This window comes from Carassius carassius, chromosome 24 (genome assembly GCF_963082965.1).
Source record: "Carassius carassius chromosome 24, fCarCar2.1, whole genome shotgun sequence".
NCBI classification, from domain to species: domain Eukaryota; kingdom Metazoa; phylum Chordata; class Actinopteri; order Cypriniformes; family Cyprinidae; genus Carassius; species Carassius carassius.
The window spans coordinates 11,443,505-11,464,818 of record NC_081778.1 but is presented as its reverse complement, the minus strand read 5'-3'; the positions used below and the strand labels follow the sequence as shown (position 1 = coordinate 11,464,818).

Below are 21,314 nucleotides of genomic sequence, written 5' to 3'. Positions count from 1 at the left end.
TCTAATTTGAGGCATATACAGTACGTTCTGTGTCATGTATTTACACTATTTAGATTGAAATAGTACGAAATCAAACTCCGTTTCCTTATAAAAGCATATAGCTGACGTAACTTGAGCGCGTGAATACTGGCTATTGGTTATACCTTATACAAACCAAATCTGATCGTGATACAAATGATTTGAGAACCAACGAAAGATTGTCTGAAGGAGAGTCACTACCCTTGATCTGAGTCAGACTATGTATTGTGAAATTTGATGAGTGTTGGTATAAGATAATGTTCCTGTTAAATTGTGTATGCCAATAGTGTGAGCATTGTTAAATTAGACCAAACCTATTAAACTGACAGAGCCAATTAGGTGAAAATCTCTGTCTGTCTGCCTGCCCGTCGATTATCATTTTATTTTTATTTTGCTAGAGTGGAAATCAAGTTGAATAACCCTGATTTTTTATTTTTTAAATGTAATATTATTATATTAAACAATTATTTAATGTTTCTTTTGTTTTGTTTTTACTCTTTTTGTTAATGAGTAGACCAAAAAGTTGTCAAATATTTTTGTGTCATGTATTTTATTTGAGTTTCTCCATTTAAAGCCTGATATACGTGTGACAATGTGTCTTTGTAATGCCTAACTAATGAGTAAATGCAAGTTTTTACAACGCCATTAGCCATTTAGTTGCAGTCAGAAAGCATTAAGTATTAAGAACACCTAATTCAAAACTGGATCTTGAGGACTTACTGTAAAATACAATCTTATTAACAAAGGTTCTTTATTGGTTTCACTTTTTTTTCATTTCAACTTTCCATTCCACAAAATGTTATTTGTTTTGGAAAAGGTTCTTTAGATTATTAAATTGCTTTCACAAAGAAAAAAAGGCTCTTTGAAGAAATCTTCACTGAAGGGTTATTTAGGGAAACTAAAATAGTTTTTTTCATACCATTGCTGCAAAAAAAAAAAAACCTTCTTTCAAACTATACCTGAGCAGTTAAACCTGCACAGTTGCAAATGACACAAAGTTATGATAATTAATTACTTGATTAGACTAAACTTTACATAAACTGTACAAGACTTTTATTTTATTCAGAATTAAAGTAACTTTGAAAAGATATCATAAAGAATTGTTAAAACATAAATGATCAAAAAGATTTACCATCAGCATGCAAAGAAATGAGAGCAAATACATAAAAAACAAATTAATCTGTTAGTGGACGTCTTACTATGTATAACGTTTATATGTTGCTCAAATGCTATAAACGTATTCAAGAAACAATCAAGAAAATAATAAATCAAATCTTTGATGAACCCAGGTGGTGAATGAAGAGAGGCCACGGATGTGAAGATTTGTGCCAGATTCTGTAGGAATATGTCTGATATTTAGTTGACATGATATAAGGAAAGCAACCGAATATCAAACATATCACACAGTCCCTGACCTGTCAGAACCTCACCATCCTCTCATACAGCATCTGTAAGATAACACAGATATGTTTTGAAATGGCAATTAAGTTAGAAAATATGAGACAATATAGAAGGAAAAAGCGTGGAATGGCAATACTTACAACTAAATGCACTCTTTACATTTCGATCATTTAGTATGTTCATTTTAGTAATATTAAGATATTTTGCCTGGCCAACATACACATAGGGAAAATTAAGAAGTTCCAAAGAATAAACTAAACTAAAATGAAGTCATTCAGGTTGTTCATGTAACAGCCAGAACATGTTCATATGCATAAACATACAACATTTAGCATTAGTACACACAGACTCACACAAAATACTCACTGTTTTGAGACTCCAGACTGAAATCAGCTAGAAATTTTTAGCTGGAGAGTGTGTTCTGTTGCATGTAATGTAGCATGTAATGTAGTGTGTATGAATGTCACAAGTTTCAGTTGGGATGAGTGTATTTATACACCCCCAACCAAAGTTTAGCACCCTTCCTAAACCCCAGCATACAGACACACACACACACTCTCTCACAGGGGTTAATTAAGAGCGCATTGATCATCATGCCGCCGGCTCTTCCTCCTGCATTAGGCTGATCAATAGATGTGATTTCACACATACACTCACACAGAGGGCAACAGGGAGGTCAGTCAGACAACCAAGCAAACAAGCTACTTCCCTATAGTTCTGTTTAAGATATCTATCAAAATCATCAATCATCTACGTGATTGCAAAAAAAAAGGTTTTAAATCCAAAATGCTCAGCTTTAATGTTTATTAGAGTGATGGGGAGTATTAAATATTGAAGAAAACATGTTTCAGTCAATTACTGACTTGTGTTACTTGACTGTGTGCCTCACATTTCAAATTTAAGATTTTACCATTACCATTCAAAAGTCTGAGTTCAGTAAGAAGTCAGTACTTTTATTCAAGGAGGCATTAAATTGATCAAAAGTGACAGAATAGGCTTCTCTTTAAAAATTAATGCTGTTCTTTTTATTCATCAAAGAGTCCTGAAAAAATGCTTCAATGCTTTGAAATTAGGCACCACATATGTTTTCAACATTGATAATAAAAAAAAAAAATATGAGACTAAATCAGAATTATTTTTGAAGGATCATGTGACTCTGAGAGCAATGACTTTTATTTTTAAATTGTAATAATATTTCACAGTATGAAATGCAATCTTGGTGAGCATGTCTATTTTTTAACAGTAGTGTATGGAATAAAAATGTATATAATTAAAAATATGTAGTATAAATTTGATCAAAAGTATCAGTGTAAATGTATTTTTTCAAATCACATGAAACCATACTATAAATGCAAATATCGAACTCCAGACCAATCTGAAATACTTGCAGACGTGTCCTTATGAAGCATGGAGAACATTGTTGTAAAATAAAAAGTTACTGCAAGGAAGCCTTTTACACTAATGCAAATAATATTCCAAATGCCTTGTAACACATGGTCTGGCATTATCATCATCATCAAAAAAATAAATAAAAGGATTAGTTATATTTATAATGTTGATGTGAATCATACCTGCCGGTCAGCATACAATACTGCTGGTGAAATCTTGCTTATGATGTTGATAGAGCTGCAAGCTTTAAAGGCTGTAAATGGTTAAGAACTTCTTTTATGACTGGATGGGATGACATTTTTTTGTAAAGTGAGACGTTCTTGTGCACAACTCTTTGACTTATCATAATTAAATGTCCCCAAAATAAATATAAAGGCTAATTTCAGTGGACACCCAAGCCGTTTTTGCTGACCTGACCCTGAACACTGAGCGTTAAACGTCCTTTCCACTCTAATTTGACATTCATTTGCATTGTCACTGACATACTGTAACTTCTCAAGGTGACCCAATACAGTACACGGCTCTCTACAAACCATCTGTTCAGTTCTCGTGATCACATCCTGTTTATTTGTGCATTTGACACCTGAGATCATATTAGATATTTGTATTTTGATTTGTAAACCCATGTTCCCTTTCTTTCTTTTACTGGACATATGCTTAATATTTCTCTACACATTTTACATCCATCTATCTATTTCCAATTTCTTGGAAATTAAGGAAAAATCAATTAAAATATAATCTTTTCCGTTTTAATTTTTAATGCCACATGTTTGCCATTGATAAATTTCACATCAAACACATTAAATAGGTTACATAAGACAAGCTTAAAAAATCTACTGGGTCATCGGAAATTCAGGAGTGAAGCAGATGATCGGTTTTCTGCCCCCTCCCTCCGAGTCCTGCTGTATGCGGTGACCTTCTGAACCAGATGGGGCGGAAGAGAGGCACAAATTGTTTTCCCTAATTGTGAGCCTGAGGGGCAACAGAAAGAGAAATCACGGAGAGAGAAAGAGAAAAAAAGAGAGGGGAGGTACTAAGCAAGTGAGCAGCATGCATGATTTAATGTAGAAAAGTAGAAAGTAGAGGCTTTCTCGTTATCTTTACCATTTCAAAATCAACTTAAAATAAAAAGTTCATAAAGCCAGCAATGTTACAAGAATATCCCATATGCACTTACTTTCCACTTTTCTCTCCTTTTTAATTCTTTTTTTCTAAAAAATGCAAAAAATTGGGTTATTGTGAGGCACTTACATTGAAAGCTAATCCAGCCAATTCGTAAACATTATAACACTCACTGTTTCAATAGTGTAGCCACAAGACATATACAATATGATTTTAAAATGAAAAATAGCTTACTAACCTTTTTTGTATTAGGTTTGTGTATATTCAATTTTATATGGGTGCAGATTTCTTGCATAATAATGTAAACCTTAAAACAACCATAAAAGTAATGTTTTAAATGGATATTTGTTAACACTTTACAGTAAGTTACAATTAGTTAAAGTTAATGCATTAACCCATATTATCTAACAATAAGCAGTAAATTTGTTACATTATTTTTAAATCACTTTACATATAGTCCATGTCAGTTCGCATCAGCTCTGGTCCATTAGATTATCATATATAATGCATTAGCAAATTTTGGAATTAATGAACTATAATAATAAAGGATTTAGAAGTATTTATCATTGTTAGTTCATGTTAACTAATGTTCCAAACCTGTATGCATTTTTTTCTGCAAAACAGATTTTGAAGACTTCTTGGTTTCATTGTTAGGGTTAGGGTCTTAACACTAGACACATCTCAATATTTGTGTTCCACAGAAGAAAATATAAGTACAATTTTGGTGAACTGTTAATTTAAATAACTGTCCAGTTCAAATTAACAGACAAACCTAACCCAGTGGTTTTATAAAATTATAATATTCATATAAAATGTAATGTTTTCTAAAATATACTGTGATGGATTTGTCAGAAGGTGGTGCTGTACAGAATATTAAAACTGCTGTTGCGTTTTGTCTCAAAAAGCATTGCCCCTGAAACACCCAACATTATTTTTACATATCCTTCAAACTGGTTAAACAGCCTTTAACCAGTCAAATTAAACAGTCAAGCTCCTGTGTTTGAGAAAGATTAAGTGCAGATTAGATGGACTAGGCTTTACACTGCAAAGTGGTAAATGCCCATTTAATGAAAGAATACATAAGTTTCCAACCGTACTCTGACTTTTTTTATTTTCCATCATAAATCACAATATTTCAGCATAAAACCAAAACTTATAACAAAGAAGAGCAAGAATTTCTTAGAACTTCATGACTGCATAATAATAGTAACCGGGGTAACAGAGTGAGGATGATTAGGAGTGACAGTAAGAGGGTCAGAGATTTCCCATTGGTCGATACAAGCGGGACTTATGCATGAGCCTGAGGGAGAGTCAGAATGACACTATCACAGGGAACGTAAACTACAGGGAGGAAAAAATAAAGAACTATAAAAAAAAGTCAAACACTCCCAGAAGGCAAATAAACCTAACACTCTTTTTTTTCCTGATAAAAAAAAATAAAAAAATATTTCCCCTAAATTTCATCATTTTATTGTGGGTAAATTTGACATCAAATTGTAATTGATTGATACATGCATTATCCCATATTACTCAAACACAATTATTTACATTATGACAGACCACACATATGACATTGTCAGTCAAACCTTGAGCCCAAAGTGTCTCATTCAATTGACGCCTGTGGAATGCTGGAGATCAACCCAAGCAAGAGTTTCAGGTTAGTTAATCATCAAATACAGTTCTCCAGCTGACGCTGATGTGGTATTGTTCTCCATTTTCCTAACACACACATACTCATCCACTCAGTTTTTCTTCACTGCACATTTGCTTTTGGCTGTTCAGCTTTTGGTTCCTCAGGTTTCGGCTGTTCAGCATTGGGTTCCTCTGCCTTGGGTTTTTCTGCTTGTGATTCCTTAGGCTTTGCCTCTGGCTGTTGTGGCTCTTGGGTAATGTTACACAGTTTCCTTGGAAAAGGAAAGGAGTATTGTTAAGAAATGGTAATGCTCAGCATAAATACTCTTTATTTTCCATTTAAATTAAATAATTAAAAATTTGTATTAATTTTACATTTTAAAAGTTTAAATACATAAATTAACCCAGAACCTCAGCATACAGAGTACATAGCATCCAGAGCTTTAACAACAGATTCTGCACCTATTTAATCACAACTAACATTATCTGACAGTTCCATGAGTTTGGAGATCCATACCAAATAGTTCTATTATACAAATGTACTCACCTTCCCTCCTCGGAGGTCTTGTCGATGTACTTGCAAAGTGTGCTCAGCTGCACCAGTTGATTTTGTAGAGAATCAACCTCTGTTGCCCAATGGGACTTTTCCTTGACAAACTCACCTGCAAACAGAAAAAGGTATATATACACACACATATATACATATATATATATATATATATATTTTTTTTTTTTTTTTAGTATTATACTATTATTATAGTATAGATTTGATTTCTTGTACAGCGATATAAGGAGGTCAAAGCAAATAACAAGTAACAATGTGCAATTTTATATGTAACATCTTGCACCCCAGTTGTGCAATTCCAATACTTAATGACTTACAATATGCATCATTAGCTGTTTTTATCCAGGCTTTGCATTTATTGCCACAGAGGTGCAGTATATTTTCATGGGCTTTATTATAAATCTTGCTAATATGAGTTACAGTCAGTGGCTCTGTTTCTACCTCCATAATTACTTCTTAGTCAATATGGTTTTTAAAAATGGTCTTCCTGTTAAAAGTGAAGACAAAGATATGGAAACTCACTCTCGATATGTTTCTTCTCTGACTCTGCAGCAGCTATTTCATCTGTTAATCGTTTCTGAAGAAGTGAAATGGAAGAATAGTTATGATAATCACAGGTGTCATATAGATTTGAGGCACTGGATTTGAAGGCATTCAGTCAGTTACAATCACTGGACCATTAAGTCCAGTGGTAATACAATGAAGCAATTAGGCTATGTAAGGTCTCAGATGGATATTAAAAGTTATGATGGATGTAAATAGTTGAGAGTACATAAAAACATCAAACATCTCACCTTCTATAACTCACCTTGTCTCCTTTACATGTATCAACGTCACCTTTTTTCTTCTCTGCAAATGTCTTGTCTACGGACACGTCTTTGGTTAGAGTGTCCACCTCTGTTTTAGTCTTATTTAGCAGTATATTGCCCTGGATCAGCTGATCCTTGTATTCTTCCAGAACATCTCTGGTCACTCTGAACTTAATATCTTGAAATGAAGCCTGTTTACTTATTTGCAGCTCCGGTTTCCGTCTGGAATGGATGTAGCCAGCGATACCCAGACTACACACCAAGAAAAAAGCCAACAGCAGTGCAGGAAACTTCATGATGGAGGACTGGACCGGACACTCACAAACTGTCTTTCGCGTGCAGGTGTACAGATGATCAGTTACCTGTCGCTGAAACTAACACATCCTACAAGACTCTAGCATTATGTCGAAGAGCAAGCGCTGTGTTCTCTCCGTGATATTAACACAGATTTTTAAAATATTTTAATTAAAACAAGTTAATTCGCTTCCTTTCTGTTTTTTTTTCTGCTCACCTGAGCGGTGCTTGAAAGAGTGAAGAGAAATGTAGCTACAGGTAACAGCACAACTATAGAAAACCACGCCCATTCAGGTGTTTTTTTCTCTCTCGCTCATTCAGGTGTATCATTGGTGTACACTTGCACTGACGTCAAACTACGAACACGTATGACGTGCGTCTGACTCACTCCTCTGAATCGGTTCTTTCGAACGGTTCATTTAAAAAAAAAGTTAAAATGCTTCCGCAATTATTTTACATCATTAGCCTACTACAGTATCCATATGTAGGCGGCCACGTCACTGTTTATAAAGTTTTTCATCAATTTCATGTGGCTAAGTTAAGCTATGATTCAGCTCATTAAAAATGGACTCGAGACGTGGGTGCCGAGCCGACTGGTTCTGTGAACCCGGTACCATCACGTCGCACGTTCACGTCGCCAATGATGCAAGTATTGAAAGACATCGAAGAAATTCTATTTAGCTACGTTTGAAACTTTCAGCTTGAATTTAAATCCAAGTACGATGATGGACAAAATCATTTTCACATCTGTCGAGCCAAGCCTTCACAGTAGGGCAATGAAACCTCAACGTACTAAGTGAGTATAGGCTACCTGTTCGATATGGTTTTTTTTATGGGTCGATAAGGTTTTTTTCAATGCTAAGATGACATGCACTTTCACGGCATGTTGGCTGTGTCATTCAAATAAGAATATCCTTGTCTACCCTGTTTAACCACCTTTTAATGACTGACGAATTTAAAGTTTTATAATGCCACACCTTCAGTCCCCTAGTTGAGTTTGTGAAAGAGATAAAGAACTGCCTCCTAAATTCAGAGCTGATGTGTATTCTGCTATATTGGTTTTCTAGTTTGCTTTGATAAAACAAAGGTGGGTGGAGAGAGTGGAAAAGTTGGTCAGAGATCACAGCAACATTATCAAGGAAGTTCAAGTTTCACTCTCTCTCTCTCTCTCTCTCTCTCTCTCTCTCTCTCTCTCACACACACACACACACACACACACACACACACACACACACACACACGTTCTTGTTTGCTTAACCCAGACATCCAGTTGTACAGGTAAGGCAGGCTTACCTGTTACTGCCTTAAAGCAATAGCTTTTCAGAGAGACAGGAAACGGAGTTAAGTCTGTTTCAGTCAACAGCATAGACGCTGCTGCTATGAGAATCGAGTAGAGATAAAAAAAGAAGGAAAAAACAAAATCAACCTTTCCCTGAGGAGCTCCTTTGGTCTACTCTACTTCTTTCTTCCTCCCTCAGGATGAGAGCCATATCGGCAATGGTTTTCCTGGCCTTATGTGCCCTGCTGGTTATAATCTACCAGGCCGTACAGCAGGAGCTCAACATCCGCACCCTGAAAACACGCATTATTGTTTCCGGTGAACAGGTGAAGTTGAAGGAGGATGGGATCATGGCAGCCAAGGTGAAAGTGGAAGAGATGAATAAACAGCTAAATCCTCTGATCGCACAGAGGGATCAACTCAAAAAGCAGAAGGACGAGCTTAAGAAAGGCAATGCTGATTCTGAAAAGGAGCTAGGCACCTGTAATTCTGACAAGGTACAGTAGTGTGAATCTCAAAGCAGTAGAACTATACATTGATCATCTTTCCATATTCCATATTCATTCATTTGCGATTGATCACAAACTCTGTTTAGTTTGATCCTGTGACGGGACATGCTATATTCCATTCAATTTTACTTTACACTAGTTAAAAAAAATTGGAGTTGAAAATATATATATATATATATATATATATATATATATATATATATATATATATATATATATATATATATTTTTTTTTTTTTATGTATTTGAAAGACGTCTCTTATGCTCATCAAGGCTACACATATTTGATCAAGAGTATATTAAATATTGTCAAATAATATCTCAATTTAAAAGAACCTTTTTCTATTTTAATATATTTTAAAATGTCATTATTTCAAAGAGTAATCCAGTCTCCAGTGTCTAATATGCAGATTTGGTGCATGCTCAAGAAACATTTCATATTATTATCAATGTTGAAAACAGTTTTGCTGCTTAAAATTTTGTGGAAACTGGTATTTTTCAGGATTCTTTGATGAATAGAACATTTTTTGAAACCGAAATCTTTTGTAACATTATGAATGTCTCTGCTGTCACTTCTGATCAATTTAATGCATCCTTGCTGAATATAAGTATAAAATACTTTTTTACAAATTTGAAAAGTAGTGTTTGTGTGGCTTGTAGTATATCATTAATTTGTCAAACACTGGACTGTTTAAAATGAACTAGTGAATGCAAAAGGTAAAATGATGAAAAACTTGATTATACATTCAAATAAATGTTAATCTATGCTTCAGTTATTCAATCACCCCTACACATAAGCAATGAAAACAGTGTTTTAGGAACACAAGTTTTCCCTAAAAGATTAAAAAGATTAGGAAACATTAAAAAGATACACTCACTGTACCAGAAGCAAAATGAAAATTGTTATTCCAGTTTTGCATCTTTTCATGAGTAATAAAGAACCAATAGACCGGTTGCCAGTAGACAGGTAAGGAAGTATTACTTAAAAAAGGGGGACATATTTTTATTAGAGTATGTTAGTTTGATCACACACATAGCGTTTAAAAGTTTTGGGTCAGTACAGCTGTTTTCAACATTGATAGTAATAAGACATGTTACCTGAGCACCAAATCAGCGAATGATTTCTGAAGGGTCATGTGACACTGAAGACTGGAGTAATGGCTGCTAAAATCACAGGAATAGATTACATGTTTAATTAGGTTAAAATAGAAAAACATTATTTTAAACTGTAATAATATTTCATAATATTATTAATACAGAACAAATAAATGCAGCCTTATTAAGTGTAAGAGATTTCTTTCAATAGCATTAATAACAAAAAATGTATCCACCACACAATTTTGAACCGTTTTTAGATTTTAGGTTTCTATTTGCTCTGTATATGACTCCTTTCATTTCTGAGTTTTATGAAACAATGTTTCAGGATTCTTTACAGTGTTGTTTGACATTCCTGCAGTGGACATTTGACTGCTTTTATGCAAATCAAGTGTTGTGACAGATCTATTACAGTGTTCTCTGTTAAACTGAGCCCAATGATGTATCCCTCGAGCATGTTAGTGCTTTAACACAGTCTTCCTCTGTCTCTATCTCTCTTTCTTTCTGTCTCAGGGTAAATTAGAGAAGACGAACAACGAAGCAAAAGATGTACTTCAGAAACTAAAGGGTAAATATTACTCTTATTTCTTGGGTTGGATCTAGTGGCAGAAGGTTTGTGGATATTAATGCTCATTGCCATCATTTTTTCTCCTGCTTTCTCATGTTGTTCTGCAGAAAGCCAAGAAGCTGAGAGGAAGAAATCTGAGGAGGAGATTGAGGGTCTGAAACGGCAGGTTCTGGAGAGAGATTTAAGGATCTGCAAATATGTGGATGTTACATTGGATGAGCCAAAGTAAGAGTGGTTGATTTGAAGTTATTCCTTTGAATATGATGGTTACCTAAATGAACCCTAATACTGTTTTCACAAACTGTGATGACATGTTTCCACAGTTATTAACATTGTTAATCTAGCAAGTCTTTCTATTTTTATTTTAGTTTTTTGTATCAATGGTCATTTATAGCCTGACTAGTTCAGACTTCGTACTTCCGCTCAATTTCAGTTAGCTTCTGTACTCCGTCTGAGTTAGCGAACTATCTCCCAGTTTTCCTCCAGCCTCAAAACAGACGGCCAATCAATGAACAGAGGGGGGGCTGAGAGCCGCGACGTAGACGCTAAGCGCTGAATGTAAGATTGTAGTTTAGGTTAGGGAAATCGACAGTGGACATGGAGACACAGGATGCTATTCTCTTAGTTGTGGAGAATATTCCCGGCATTTGCCAACTGAAGCCCGAACAAGAAGAGTGTTTGTTTCACATTTTGAATTGAGGTGAAGTTGTGGCCCTACTCCTGAGTCCCGACAGGTTTTGGGAAAAGTTTAATTTATCAACTGTTACCGATCGTCAGCGAGGAACTGGGGAGGCCAAAGTCCGGCAAGGCGATAATTGTGATTGTGTTCCCCCTGGTTGCTCTCATGCAGGATCAGGTTAAGGAGGAAGCAAAACTTGCTCGATGGTTTTGTTTTCGCAGCATTCCTGTGTTTAGAGTGGAAGTTCGAAGCGGCTAAGCCGGCACATAACACACGTCATAACCAAACGTTATGTGATTACGGGTAACCAATGATTTTAAACTTCAGACAAGCACCACCCCCCCACGAGAAAGTAAACGCTGGTCAATTATGCCCTTCCAGACTCTGTCTACGTAGCAAAGCAAAGTAGCGGAGTTTGGTATTACCAGGCTAGTACATTTATAACATTATAATTTTTTTAATTACCTTGTCTTGCCATTTAAATTTTAGAAAATGAAAGTATTTTTACATAGTTGTGTTAAAGGGGTCATATGGCGTTGCTAAAAAGAACATTATTTTATGTATTTGGTGTAATGCAATGTGTTTATGCGGTTTAAGGTTAAAAAAACATTATTTTCCACATACTGCACATTATTGTTTCTCCTCTATGCCCCGCCTTTCTAAAACGTTTAGATTTTTTTTACAAAGCTCATTGTTTTGAAAAGTGAGGTTTGCTCTGATTGACCAGCTATCCAGTGCGTTTTGATTGGCCAAATACCTCAAGCGTGTAACGGAAATGTTACACCACTCACCATACTGTAATGTGTGTCCCGGCATGATGACACAAAACCAATAAAACCTATAACAAACAAGGGATTTGTTACATCCAGTGGGGACATAATTACTGATTATAATGAATTATACTGTCTTATTACGTGTTGCGTATCCAGGGCTGGGAAGGTTACTTTTAAAATGTATTTCACTACAGATTACAAAATACAAGCTTTAAAAAGTAACCAGTAATGTATTTCGTTAGACTACTCAGGTTTAGTAACTTAATCTAAATACTTTAGAATACTTTGAAATACTTAAGCTTTGCAACACAAAGGAACATATTAACTTTGTCTTGTTTTTACGCTTTCTGATATCTACCAGCCATAAGATTTGTTTTATTTGCATTTTATTTTTAAGAACAATTTTCCACAGAATTTCTATTAACACACTATTGTTATTTCATTTAAATCTTTAAATCAATATTAATTCAATTTGAATTAAAAAAATCCACAAACTTAAATATCTCAAAAATGTGCTCTATTTTAAATCAGAGGAAACCATTTGAATTACTTTCCAAAAAAAGATGTTTAATAATAATAAAAATAAAAAAATAAAAACAGAATGGTCCGATGTCACTCTCTGACAGCAGGTGCCACTACTGGAACTCCAGGTATTTAAAGGCTGCTGCCCCTTTAAGACCGAATTCACGGATCCAATATAATAATGCATAGGAGATTTATTTTTCCACTGTATATGTTCACTTAAGACATAACCGACTGTGTTTAAAAGGATACTTGCAGAGACAATAATTTTTAAATAATTTTGTGTGTAAGTGTTCATTCAGAAGCTAGGATACGCAAAAGAGGAATCAATTCTGTTTAAGCGCATTGTCTGAAACGCTGCTCTCAGTGCGTGCTTTATATGTGTGCGCGCAAGCTCAGAATGTGCTTTAATTGGCACGATTTAGAAACAAGTGCAAACAATCAACTAGGATCCGTTTCACCCCTACAAGCGAGTGAACAACGCGAATCAAGTTAGGAATTGGTTTCCACACTGGTTTCGTTAAACAAAATAAATGATTATTTTAAAAGATTGACTCAAAAGAATCACGTGTTCACGAATCGGATCATGGACTTGCATTACCCAGTCAAAGATGATCTATTATTGAACATTTCGAATGAATAAAGACTTCAAGTTCATCTGTAAAGCACATAAAGCAATCGTTTGACTTCATAAACTTTTTCATGCATGATTCGTATGGATCTGTTAACTGAATGTAAAGTGTGAGTTCTAGGAGAATATTGTGTCGTGATGATGAGCAAGTATGCACGCTCAGGAGCTGCTAAATGAACAGGCTGCTGCACACAGCTTATTTTTGCTTCAATGGAAAATCAGTCGCGTTAGCCTATTGGTTGAAATCCCCAAACTGTTTAGTTAAATATAAAAAAATAAATGACATCAAAATAAAAGTAATCACTGGTAATCTAAAATACTTTTCAGATGTAACTGTAATTTGATTACCCCTTATTTCAAATGTAATTATAACAAAATACAGTTACTCGTATTTTCTATTTTAAATACGTAATGCCGTTACATGTATTTCGTTACTCCTCAGCCCTGTGCGCATCACACAAAAAAAACATAAACATAAAACATAAAACCATGTCTGCATTTGTGATCTGAGAAAGGACAAACAAGCAACCGCTACTCTACACTGCTCAAAACTTGCGTTTGAATCGTCAGTGGCAAATCCTTTAAATATGAAAATGTACTTACAGAAGTGAGTCAGAAGCGGCAGACTGTTCTTGCAAAATTAGAATTGCCCTACTTTATAGAAACAGACACAGACATTGTAGGCTGGTTCAGGAAACAGTCCTCGTCTTCTTTAAAATGTGCTGCACACATCTGAATATTTGGGTTGAACGGTTCTGGAACAGTGTTGTAAATACAACTTAACCACTGATTTCTAATTGTGTCCTCTTTTGGAAGACCAAACAAAGTAGCTTCGCTTTTACAACAAAACGGCGGCAACAGCGAGAATAAAAGTTATGCCTTGTTTCTTTGCATGAACATTTGGGCGCCGTTATGCAAATCTTCCCACATAGTGACGTAGACATGTGGGGGCGTGTTTGAATGAGCAGTTTTAGGGGGGAGTGGATGACTCTTAACTTTCATAAAGTATATCTATTTGGATTTGAGTCTTTAGTCTTTGCAACTTTACAGATCTTCTTTATGCACCAAGAGCTTAACACTCCAAAGCCTTTAAGGCTGCAATGCTGCATAAAAGCCAGACTTAATTATGCCTAGGTGTATTTACTTCGGGTCTGAAGTAAGGCATAATTTAGTCTGGCTTTTAAGCGGCATTATAACTTTACACTGAATTTCAAGCAGGCACATACTGTAAATACACCTTAATATATTGACTGAGAGAGTGATGAAAATAAAATTTCCCTCTTTCTCCCCAATTAAACCTAATCATGGACTTGTCTTCTTTTGCTTTTTTGTTTGTTTCCATTCACCACTATAGAAGTTAACTATGAGGATTTCTGCTATTGAGATCCCTGGAAATGTGAAAAGGGTCTATAGTTTGGCAGTTTTTAATGTCAAAGGTCACAAATCAGAATCTTTTTCACAAGTTATTTTGCTTGTCTGTTTACAGGAAGTTGTGCGCAGGTGCCATCTGAAGGATCTTCTGAACTCCAGTGGAGTGCTCAGGAAAAATGGAACTGAATGGAATTGTTTTTTTCTTCACACCCCTCTTTTGACTTGTTAAATATGTTATTTCAAAAAATAAGGCACGCTTCCTTATAAACAAAGCACAGAATAAATGTGTAATGAAGACAGATGTGAAAAAAGCCTCTTTTTTTTTTTTTTATAAAAATTCTCACATTTGCAAAAACTCAAATTTTTTTAAGGAATTTTTTTTATTCTTTTATTATTTGAATTCATCGTTCACTTTGTGCCTCCATTATATATACTTGTACAGACATAAGGAATTGTCTGTTTGCTCATCATACAATGTAATTCAACCTTGTAGCGTGCTAAACCTAAGTTTGATGTATTACATCATTTAACTTGAGCAATTATCTGTGGCTTAAACTAAAGATTCTTTGGAGAATTAGGTGTGTAGTGTTGTGTTCTGCACACAATTGGCTAAACTGGATCCGTGAGGGTTGGAGGATGGGGTGTGTTTGTATGTTCTGATCATTAAAAAAAGACAATAAGCAATGTTTTACTGTCAGAATGTTAAAGGTCATGTACAGTACGAACCACCATTAGTCTTTGCCATGTATTTGGCAGATTTAATTGAATTATTAGCAGCTACTTGATGTGTGAGCTTTGTAGTAGCACTAAATGTAATGTGTATTTGTCTAGGTGCCACATAGTCCCATTCTTCAGTTTTGTTAACTTGTTAATCCCAAGTCAGTCTCTACGTCACTCTTTAAGGATTTTTTGAAATTCATCCTTTAATTTTATGATTGTAGAAGTTGCATAATGCAGTTATAGGGATCTTCGAGGTGGGAGTATGTACATATTTACAGTACAAATGATCTTATCTCTCTTCATGACAGCTAATTTAACTGTGGATTGTTAGAACAGGAAATGTGCTCTAATGTGAACAGTGTTTACCCACCCTTTTAAAATAATATCTATAATAGACTTTCCAACAAGAGGAACCTGAATATTAAAAACAAACATTTTCAGATGGCCATACTTGTTTCAAGTTAACTTTGAATTCATTTCTGAAAAATTAATTTGGGGTAATTGATATGTCTCTATAATGATCATTGTTCCTGTTTATTCAGGATTTAGCTTTTTTTTTTTAAGTCTAGTTTTTCATATTCATTAATCTTTTTATACCCCCCCCCTTTCCTGTTTTCACTAAGTAGCCTAAAATTAATTATTAATTTGTGAAAACGAATTATGTGATGTATAACGATTGTAGTTTTATTATATATATGTTTAAAAGTTTGGGTTTACACTACCAATTAAAAGTTAAAAACCAGTAAGATTTTTTTCTCTCAAGAAATTAATATTCAGCAAGTTTGCATTCAATTGATCAAAAGTGACATTTACAAAATATTTTTATTTTTAAATAAATGTTTGCACTTTCAATGAATCCTGAAATAAAATTTACATAAATATTAAGTAGTACTATATGGTTTTCAATATTAATAAGAAATGCTTAATAAAAAAATATGCGCATAAGACAGGATTTTTCAGAAAAATTTATACAAGACGTAGTCAGCCAGATGATGAACATTTTTAACAGCAATTATTATATGATGCAGTCACACTTGTAGCAATAGTTGTTAGTTCTGTTTGTTGATTCAGGGTTAGCATCATCTGGGGTCCTCTGAGGGTCAGCATCATCTCTTCTCAGGTGCTCTGGATCCAGACTGGAGCTTGTGTAAATCCCGTGGCAAAACATAGAAACAACTAGAGACACCATTAGCATAGCTGCTGATCCAACAAAGTAAAATTAATTAGTTTAACCCAAGTTAAAGAATAAGAATGCACATTTGATCAGATAAAACTGCAGCCACAATTTATGAGATGCATTATTCGAATGCTTGGAAAAAGCAATGTGTTTTTAATCTAGATTTAAACAGAGAGAGTGTGTCTGAACCCCGAACATTATCAGGAAGGCTATTCTAGAGTTTGGGAGCCACGTGCGAAAAAGCTCTACCTCCTTTAGTGGACTATCCTAGGAACTACCAAAAATGTCCACATGAGTTGTTTATATGATTCATATAATTTATGAATCAATTTCAAAGTGACCTTCAGGATAAAATAACTAAACTATTCTGAACTTCATACTGTATAAACCATATTATAAATCTGTGAATGTGAAGGCTCAGTGCTGGAATGGTTTCAGTGGTTTATGATTTATGATCTTTGTTGTTAAATGGCTTTGCCGATCTCACTTATCTCTCTAATGTGCAGCTGTCTGTCCTGTTCCAGCATCCTGCATTACCCTTCTCACGGGACCTGAAAAACAAACATGATATAACAACCTTTACCTGCTGCCATATCAACAACATTTACAAGTCAAAGCAAGATTTGAATCTTTTTTTAAAGCAAATACCACAGAAAAGCTGAGACAACTACCGAGGAGGTGTGGCATATAATGGAGCTTTTGTCAGCACAGAGAAACACTGGTCCAACTGGATGACTAAAGCTGATTCACAACAAACCCAAAGGTATTTTTATGTTGTCTATTGGATTTAGAATGCTGGTAAACAAATCATATATAAAACAATAAAATACATAACAATAAAAACATTTAAACAAAATTAGATTGATATGCTAACTTTGCCAAGTACATACTATTCAACGATAATTCCCATTGATCAAAATAGTACTGGTTAAATCTTATTGTTTTTTTTCTTTTACTTTATTTAATTTAGACTAAGGGACTAAGGTGTTACATACCTGGACTTTTTTAGTGTGTTTTTGCCCCTGTGACCCAGTTTCTGTCTTCCGTGTTTGGTTGGATTAGTTCCCAGGTGTGTTTATTCTATTCCCCATGTGTTCCATGTCCCTGTTGATTTAGTGATTCCATCCACCTGTGTTTCCCCATTATCCCATGTATTTAAACTGTGTCCTTTGAGTTCAGTGTTGTCGGGTCTACTCACTATCAACTTACGTGTGTCTACCTCTGTGCTCCATGTGTTGGATTTAATAAAAGCCTTATTTCGTGTATCCTCGGCTCCGTGTTCCATCCGGCAGCGTAAACGGTAACATAAGGGACATCAGGCAAAATCATCATAGATTAACAAGTGCTCAACATCATGTAAAACAGAAAAGGGAATGAAAAGGGGAAAAAATAAATTAAAAAATTTAAATAAATAAAAGGCATATACATCTCAATTTGTATTCGGATAAAATATAAATTTTTCCCCAATCTTTTTTTCGGCATGTCTCAGAGAGAAAGTCAAATATTCCATAAACTATTTCTATCCATTCAGCAATCGTCGGGGAATCTTTACTTAGCAATTTCCTAGTTATTGCTTCCTTGCTACTTGCTAAAAGTATTTGTAACAGATACATATCTGTCTTTCTCAGCCCTTTTGGTAGATTTCCTAAATATATAACACTGAAATTAAACTCGAGCTCTGATCCGAATATTGACCTAATTACCTTCATCTCTATCCAAAACAAAGAAATAATAGAGCATTCCCAAAAGACATCGAAGTGACCATCAGACATATTACCACACATTCTCCAACACTGACCATGTTCAGGATTGTTACTTTGTGTCTTTTTTATATTAGGTGTTATAAAGAATCTTAAAGTGTTTTTCCAGGTGAATTCCCTCCACAAACCTGAGCGAGAAGTGGTAGATTGTTTCCTGCATATATTGGACCAGTCATCTTCGCTTATCTTTATCTTAGCTTCTTTCTCCCACCTCTTTTTTTACATATATTGTTGAAAATCCCCTGTCTAACTATAACCTGGAAATCAGTTTTCTGTTAGTATTATCCTTATATGCATCAATGAACACTCGGGTCTTTTCCCTTCTCTCCGGTAGTTTAAATATGTTTATCAAAGTGGTGTCTCAGTTTGAAGGTATCTGAAAGTTTTTTGAAAGTATCCAAACCGTCAGTGGAGGATATTATACAGTACGAAGTGATGCCTGACTTAGTCCAATGTTTGGAACTAACGTCCAGTCCAGCTGGTGCGAATTCTGTATCATATTTCACCCAACGTAATATTCGTACATTTCTTTCAAATTCCTTATTTTTAAGTAGCTTGTGCCAGATTTTAAGGGATACTGCCATCCAATTACGTAATTTTATCAGATCATTTTTCAGGAGATTTTCCCACCCAGTATAGATTGGGAAGGTATGCTTATTTGACTTTGCTCTATTCTTTCCATTTTGCATAACACATAGTGTCACACCAACAGACCAGAGAACGTAACCATGCTTCTCTATAATAATCTTCCAAGCACGGTAGAGCCATACCACCTTTGTCCTTGGGGTGTTGTAATATTTGAAATCTAATCCCTGGTTTTGTTTTACCCAAATAAAACATGAGATGGTTCTATTCCAATCACTGAATTGCTTGGGAGGCACTTCAACAGGCAAAGATTGAAAAAGAAAAAGCAGCCTGGATAGTATAGTCATATTTATAGCGTCTATTCTGTTGTACATATTAATTGGTAATAATGACCAACGGTTTAAGTCTGCTTTAATATCAGCTGTTATAGCAGGGGTGGGGAACGTCGATCCTGGAGGTCCTGTATCCCTGCAGAGTTTAGCTCCAACCCTAATCAAACACACCTGAACAAGCTAATCAAGGATTTCAGGATACAGGTAGGTTTTTGGAGCTAAACTCTGCAGGGACACGGGCCCTCCAGGATCAACGTTCCCCACCCCTGTGTTATAGGAATGTAATTGTGATCATTAATGGCAGAGACCTCTTTAGGTATTTGTACCGCTAAATATTTAATTGTATTACTTTTCTATTTAAATTGACAGATTTTTTAAATATTTTATTGTGGTTCATAGTTGAAAGTAAGCATTTGAGTTTTAATCAGGTTTAGTTTATAGCCGGAATATGAACCAAATTCTTTGAGATACTAATTAAGGCAAACTTCCATTAGGACTGGTAAGTGTCACGAGTATGTCATCCGCATATGCACATAGCTTATGTTGTGTGTCTATTACTACCCCCGTTATATCATTGTCTTCTCTAATTGCCTGTGCCAGAGGCTCTATGAAGAGGGCGAAAAGAGTGGGACTGAGGGGGCATCCCTTTCGACATCCCTTTTTCAAGAAATATTGTTTTGGATAAAATCTTATGTTTTAAAGGTTTATGCTTCTATTTATTTTGTAACCATATTTCACATTTCTTCACATATAGTATAATTCAGTGGCGTTTGTATTTATACGTTTCCATATTTTCCACATTTTTATTTTATATTTAACATTCCACTCAAAATATGTGACATATTTCATTCCATTTGTTCGAGCTCTCCTTTCTTTCAGTTATTCTTGAGAGTTTACCATCATATGAGCTAGATTGGTATTATAAGGATAAACCCTCAAGATAACTTTATTTGTTATGGAATTAAGAGTGTAGAGATAGCATTAAATACACTTGAGGGCTCTGTCGGGATCATCTTTAACTTCCTTCTGGCGTTCAAACGATCATCCTTTCCAAACATTGTTACTCATTTGACAGCTGCTCTTTGTCTTATGTGATGGTTTGGATGTTTTTGATGGTTTGTGACGGAAATGCAGGGTTTCTTGTGTCTGTGTAGCCTACAGTATGTATTATGTCTTTCTCTATAGCAGGACTAAATAAACCTGATCACTGAAACTTAATTTGAGGAACCTGAGGCTGTACACGTTTGCAAAATACGGCTTCCGTAAGAAGACACCTTTGAATTTCAAAGACCCAAAGAAACTCCTGTATTCCCATTTAAATTTTATTTTTACACACTCATGTTCTTATACAACCCCCTACAGATGAAATACTGTTGTTGCAACGAAAGGAACAAAGTCATTCTTAATAAACTGTATCATAAAAGTTCATATGTAGACATGCCATTTGTTTACACACTCATTTAAATCATATATTCCCAATGAAAATGCCAATGTTTTCAGTCAAACAGTAGTTATTTATAGGAAAGTCATGTTTGTACTGATCTCAGTGAGAGAGGTGTTCCACAATCTCTCTCTGTTGGGTCCTCTCTCTGCGTTTCAGGACTTTTTCATAATAATTAAGGCCAAGACCCTCAAATTCAGCTTTCAACATCACACTCTTGACTCTGGAACAAGAACATAGTATTAGTTCACTGCATTCAACGTTGCAACACTAAATGTAAGAGTTGAAATGCTCCATACACAAAATACTGCAATATTTCCTATTCATTTTATGTCATAATGTTTCTTTATTTTAAATTTGATGCAATCTCAAAAGCAAAGATTGTAAATCAGGTTAAGCACACCTGTCTAGTTCAGCAGTTCTGTCAGTGATCTCTTCATCTTTCTATTAGAAAAGGGGAAGCTGTTAAACATAAGCATACACATTCAGTCGTACAAAAGAGTTTTTAACCTGGGGAACTGTGCAGGTACTTCACAGTAAGATATAAATCAAAATTAACTTGAATTAAACATTTAATTATGTACTATATACTGTTCAAAAGTATGCACACTAGAAATCAAGTAATATTGCAAAATATTATTA

General features: G+C 34.9%; 2 protein-coding genes across 3 annotated transcripts; one reads left to right on the top strand and one right to left on the bottom strand.

Annotated features, from left to right (window-relative positions):
• Positions 1-5,014: 5,014 nt before the first annotated feature.
• Positions 5,015-7,342, bottom strand: LOC132103579 (uncharacterized). The gene is made up of 4 exons (XM_059508684.1): positions 6,936-7,342; positions 6,650-6,704; positions 6,110-6,224; positions 5,015-5,834 (listed from the first exon to the last, which is right to left on the bottom strand). Exons 1-4 carry the CDS (start codon positions 7,230-7,232, stop codon positions 5,684-5,686), a joined length of 618 nt encoding a protein of 205 aa, XP_059364667.1. The 5' UTR covers positions 7,233-7,342; the 3' UTR covers positions 5,015-5,683.
• A 481-nt stretch (positions 7,343-7,823) lies between these two features.
• On the top strand, positions 7,824-14,853 carry si:dkey-87o1.2 (uncharacterized protein LOC796684 homolog). Of its 2 annotated transcripts, none has more exons than XM_059508682.1 (5): positions 7,824-8,026; positions 8,709-9,006; positions 10,627-10,681; positions 10,789-10,906; positions 14,773-14,853. In XM_059508682.1, exons 1-5 carry the CDS (start codon positions 7,953-7,955, stop codon positions 14,795-14,797), a joined length of 570 nt encoding a protein of 189 aa, XP_059364665.1. In that variant the 5' UTR covers positions 7,824-7,952; the 3' UTR covers positions 14,798-14,853. The 2 variants fall into 2 exon arrangements, with proteins under 2 accessions (XP_059364665.1, XP_059364666.1); XM_059508683.1 differs by lacking the exon at positions 7,824-8,026 and adding an exon at positions 8,425-8,508.
• The last annotated feature ends 6,461 nt before the right edge of the window (positions 14,854-21,314 follow it).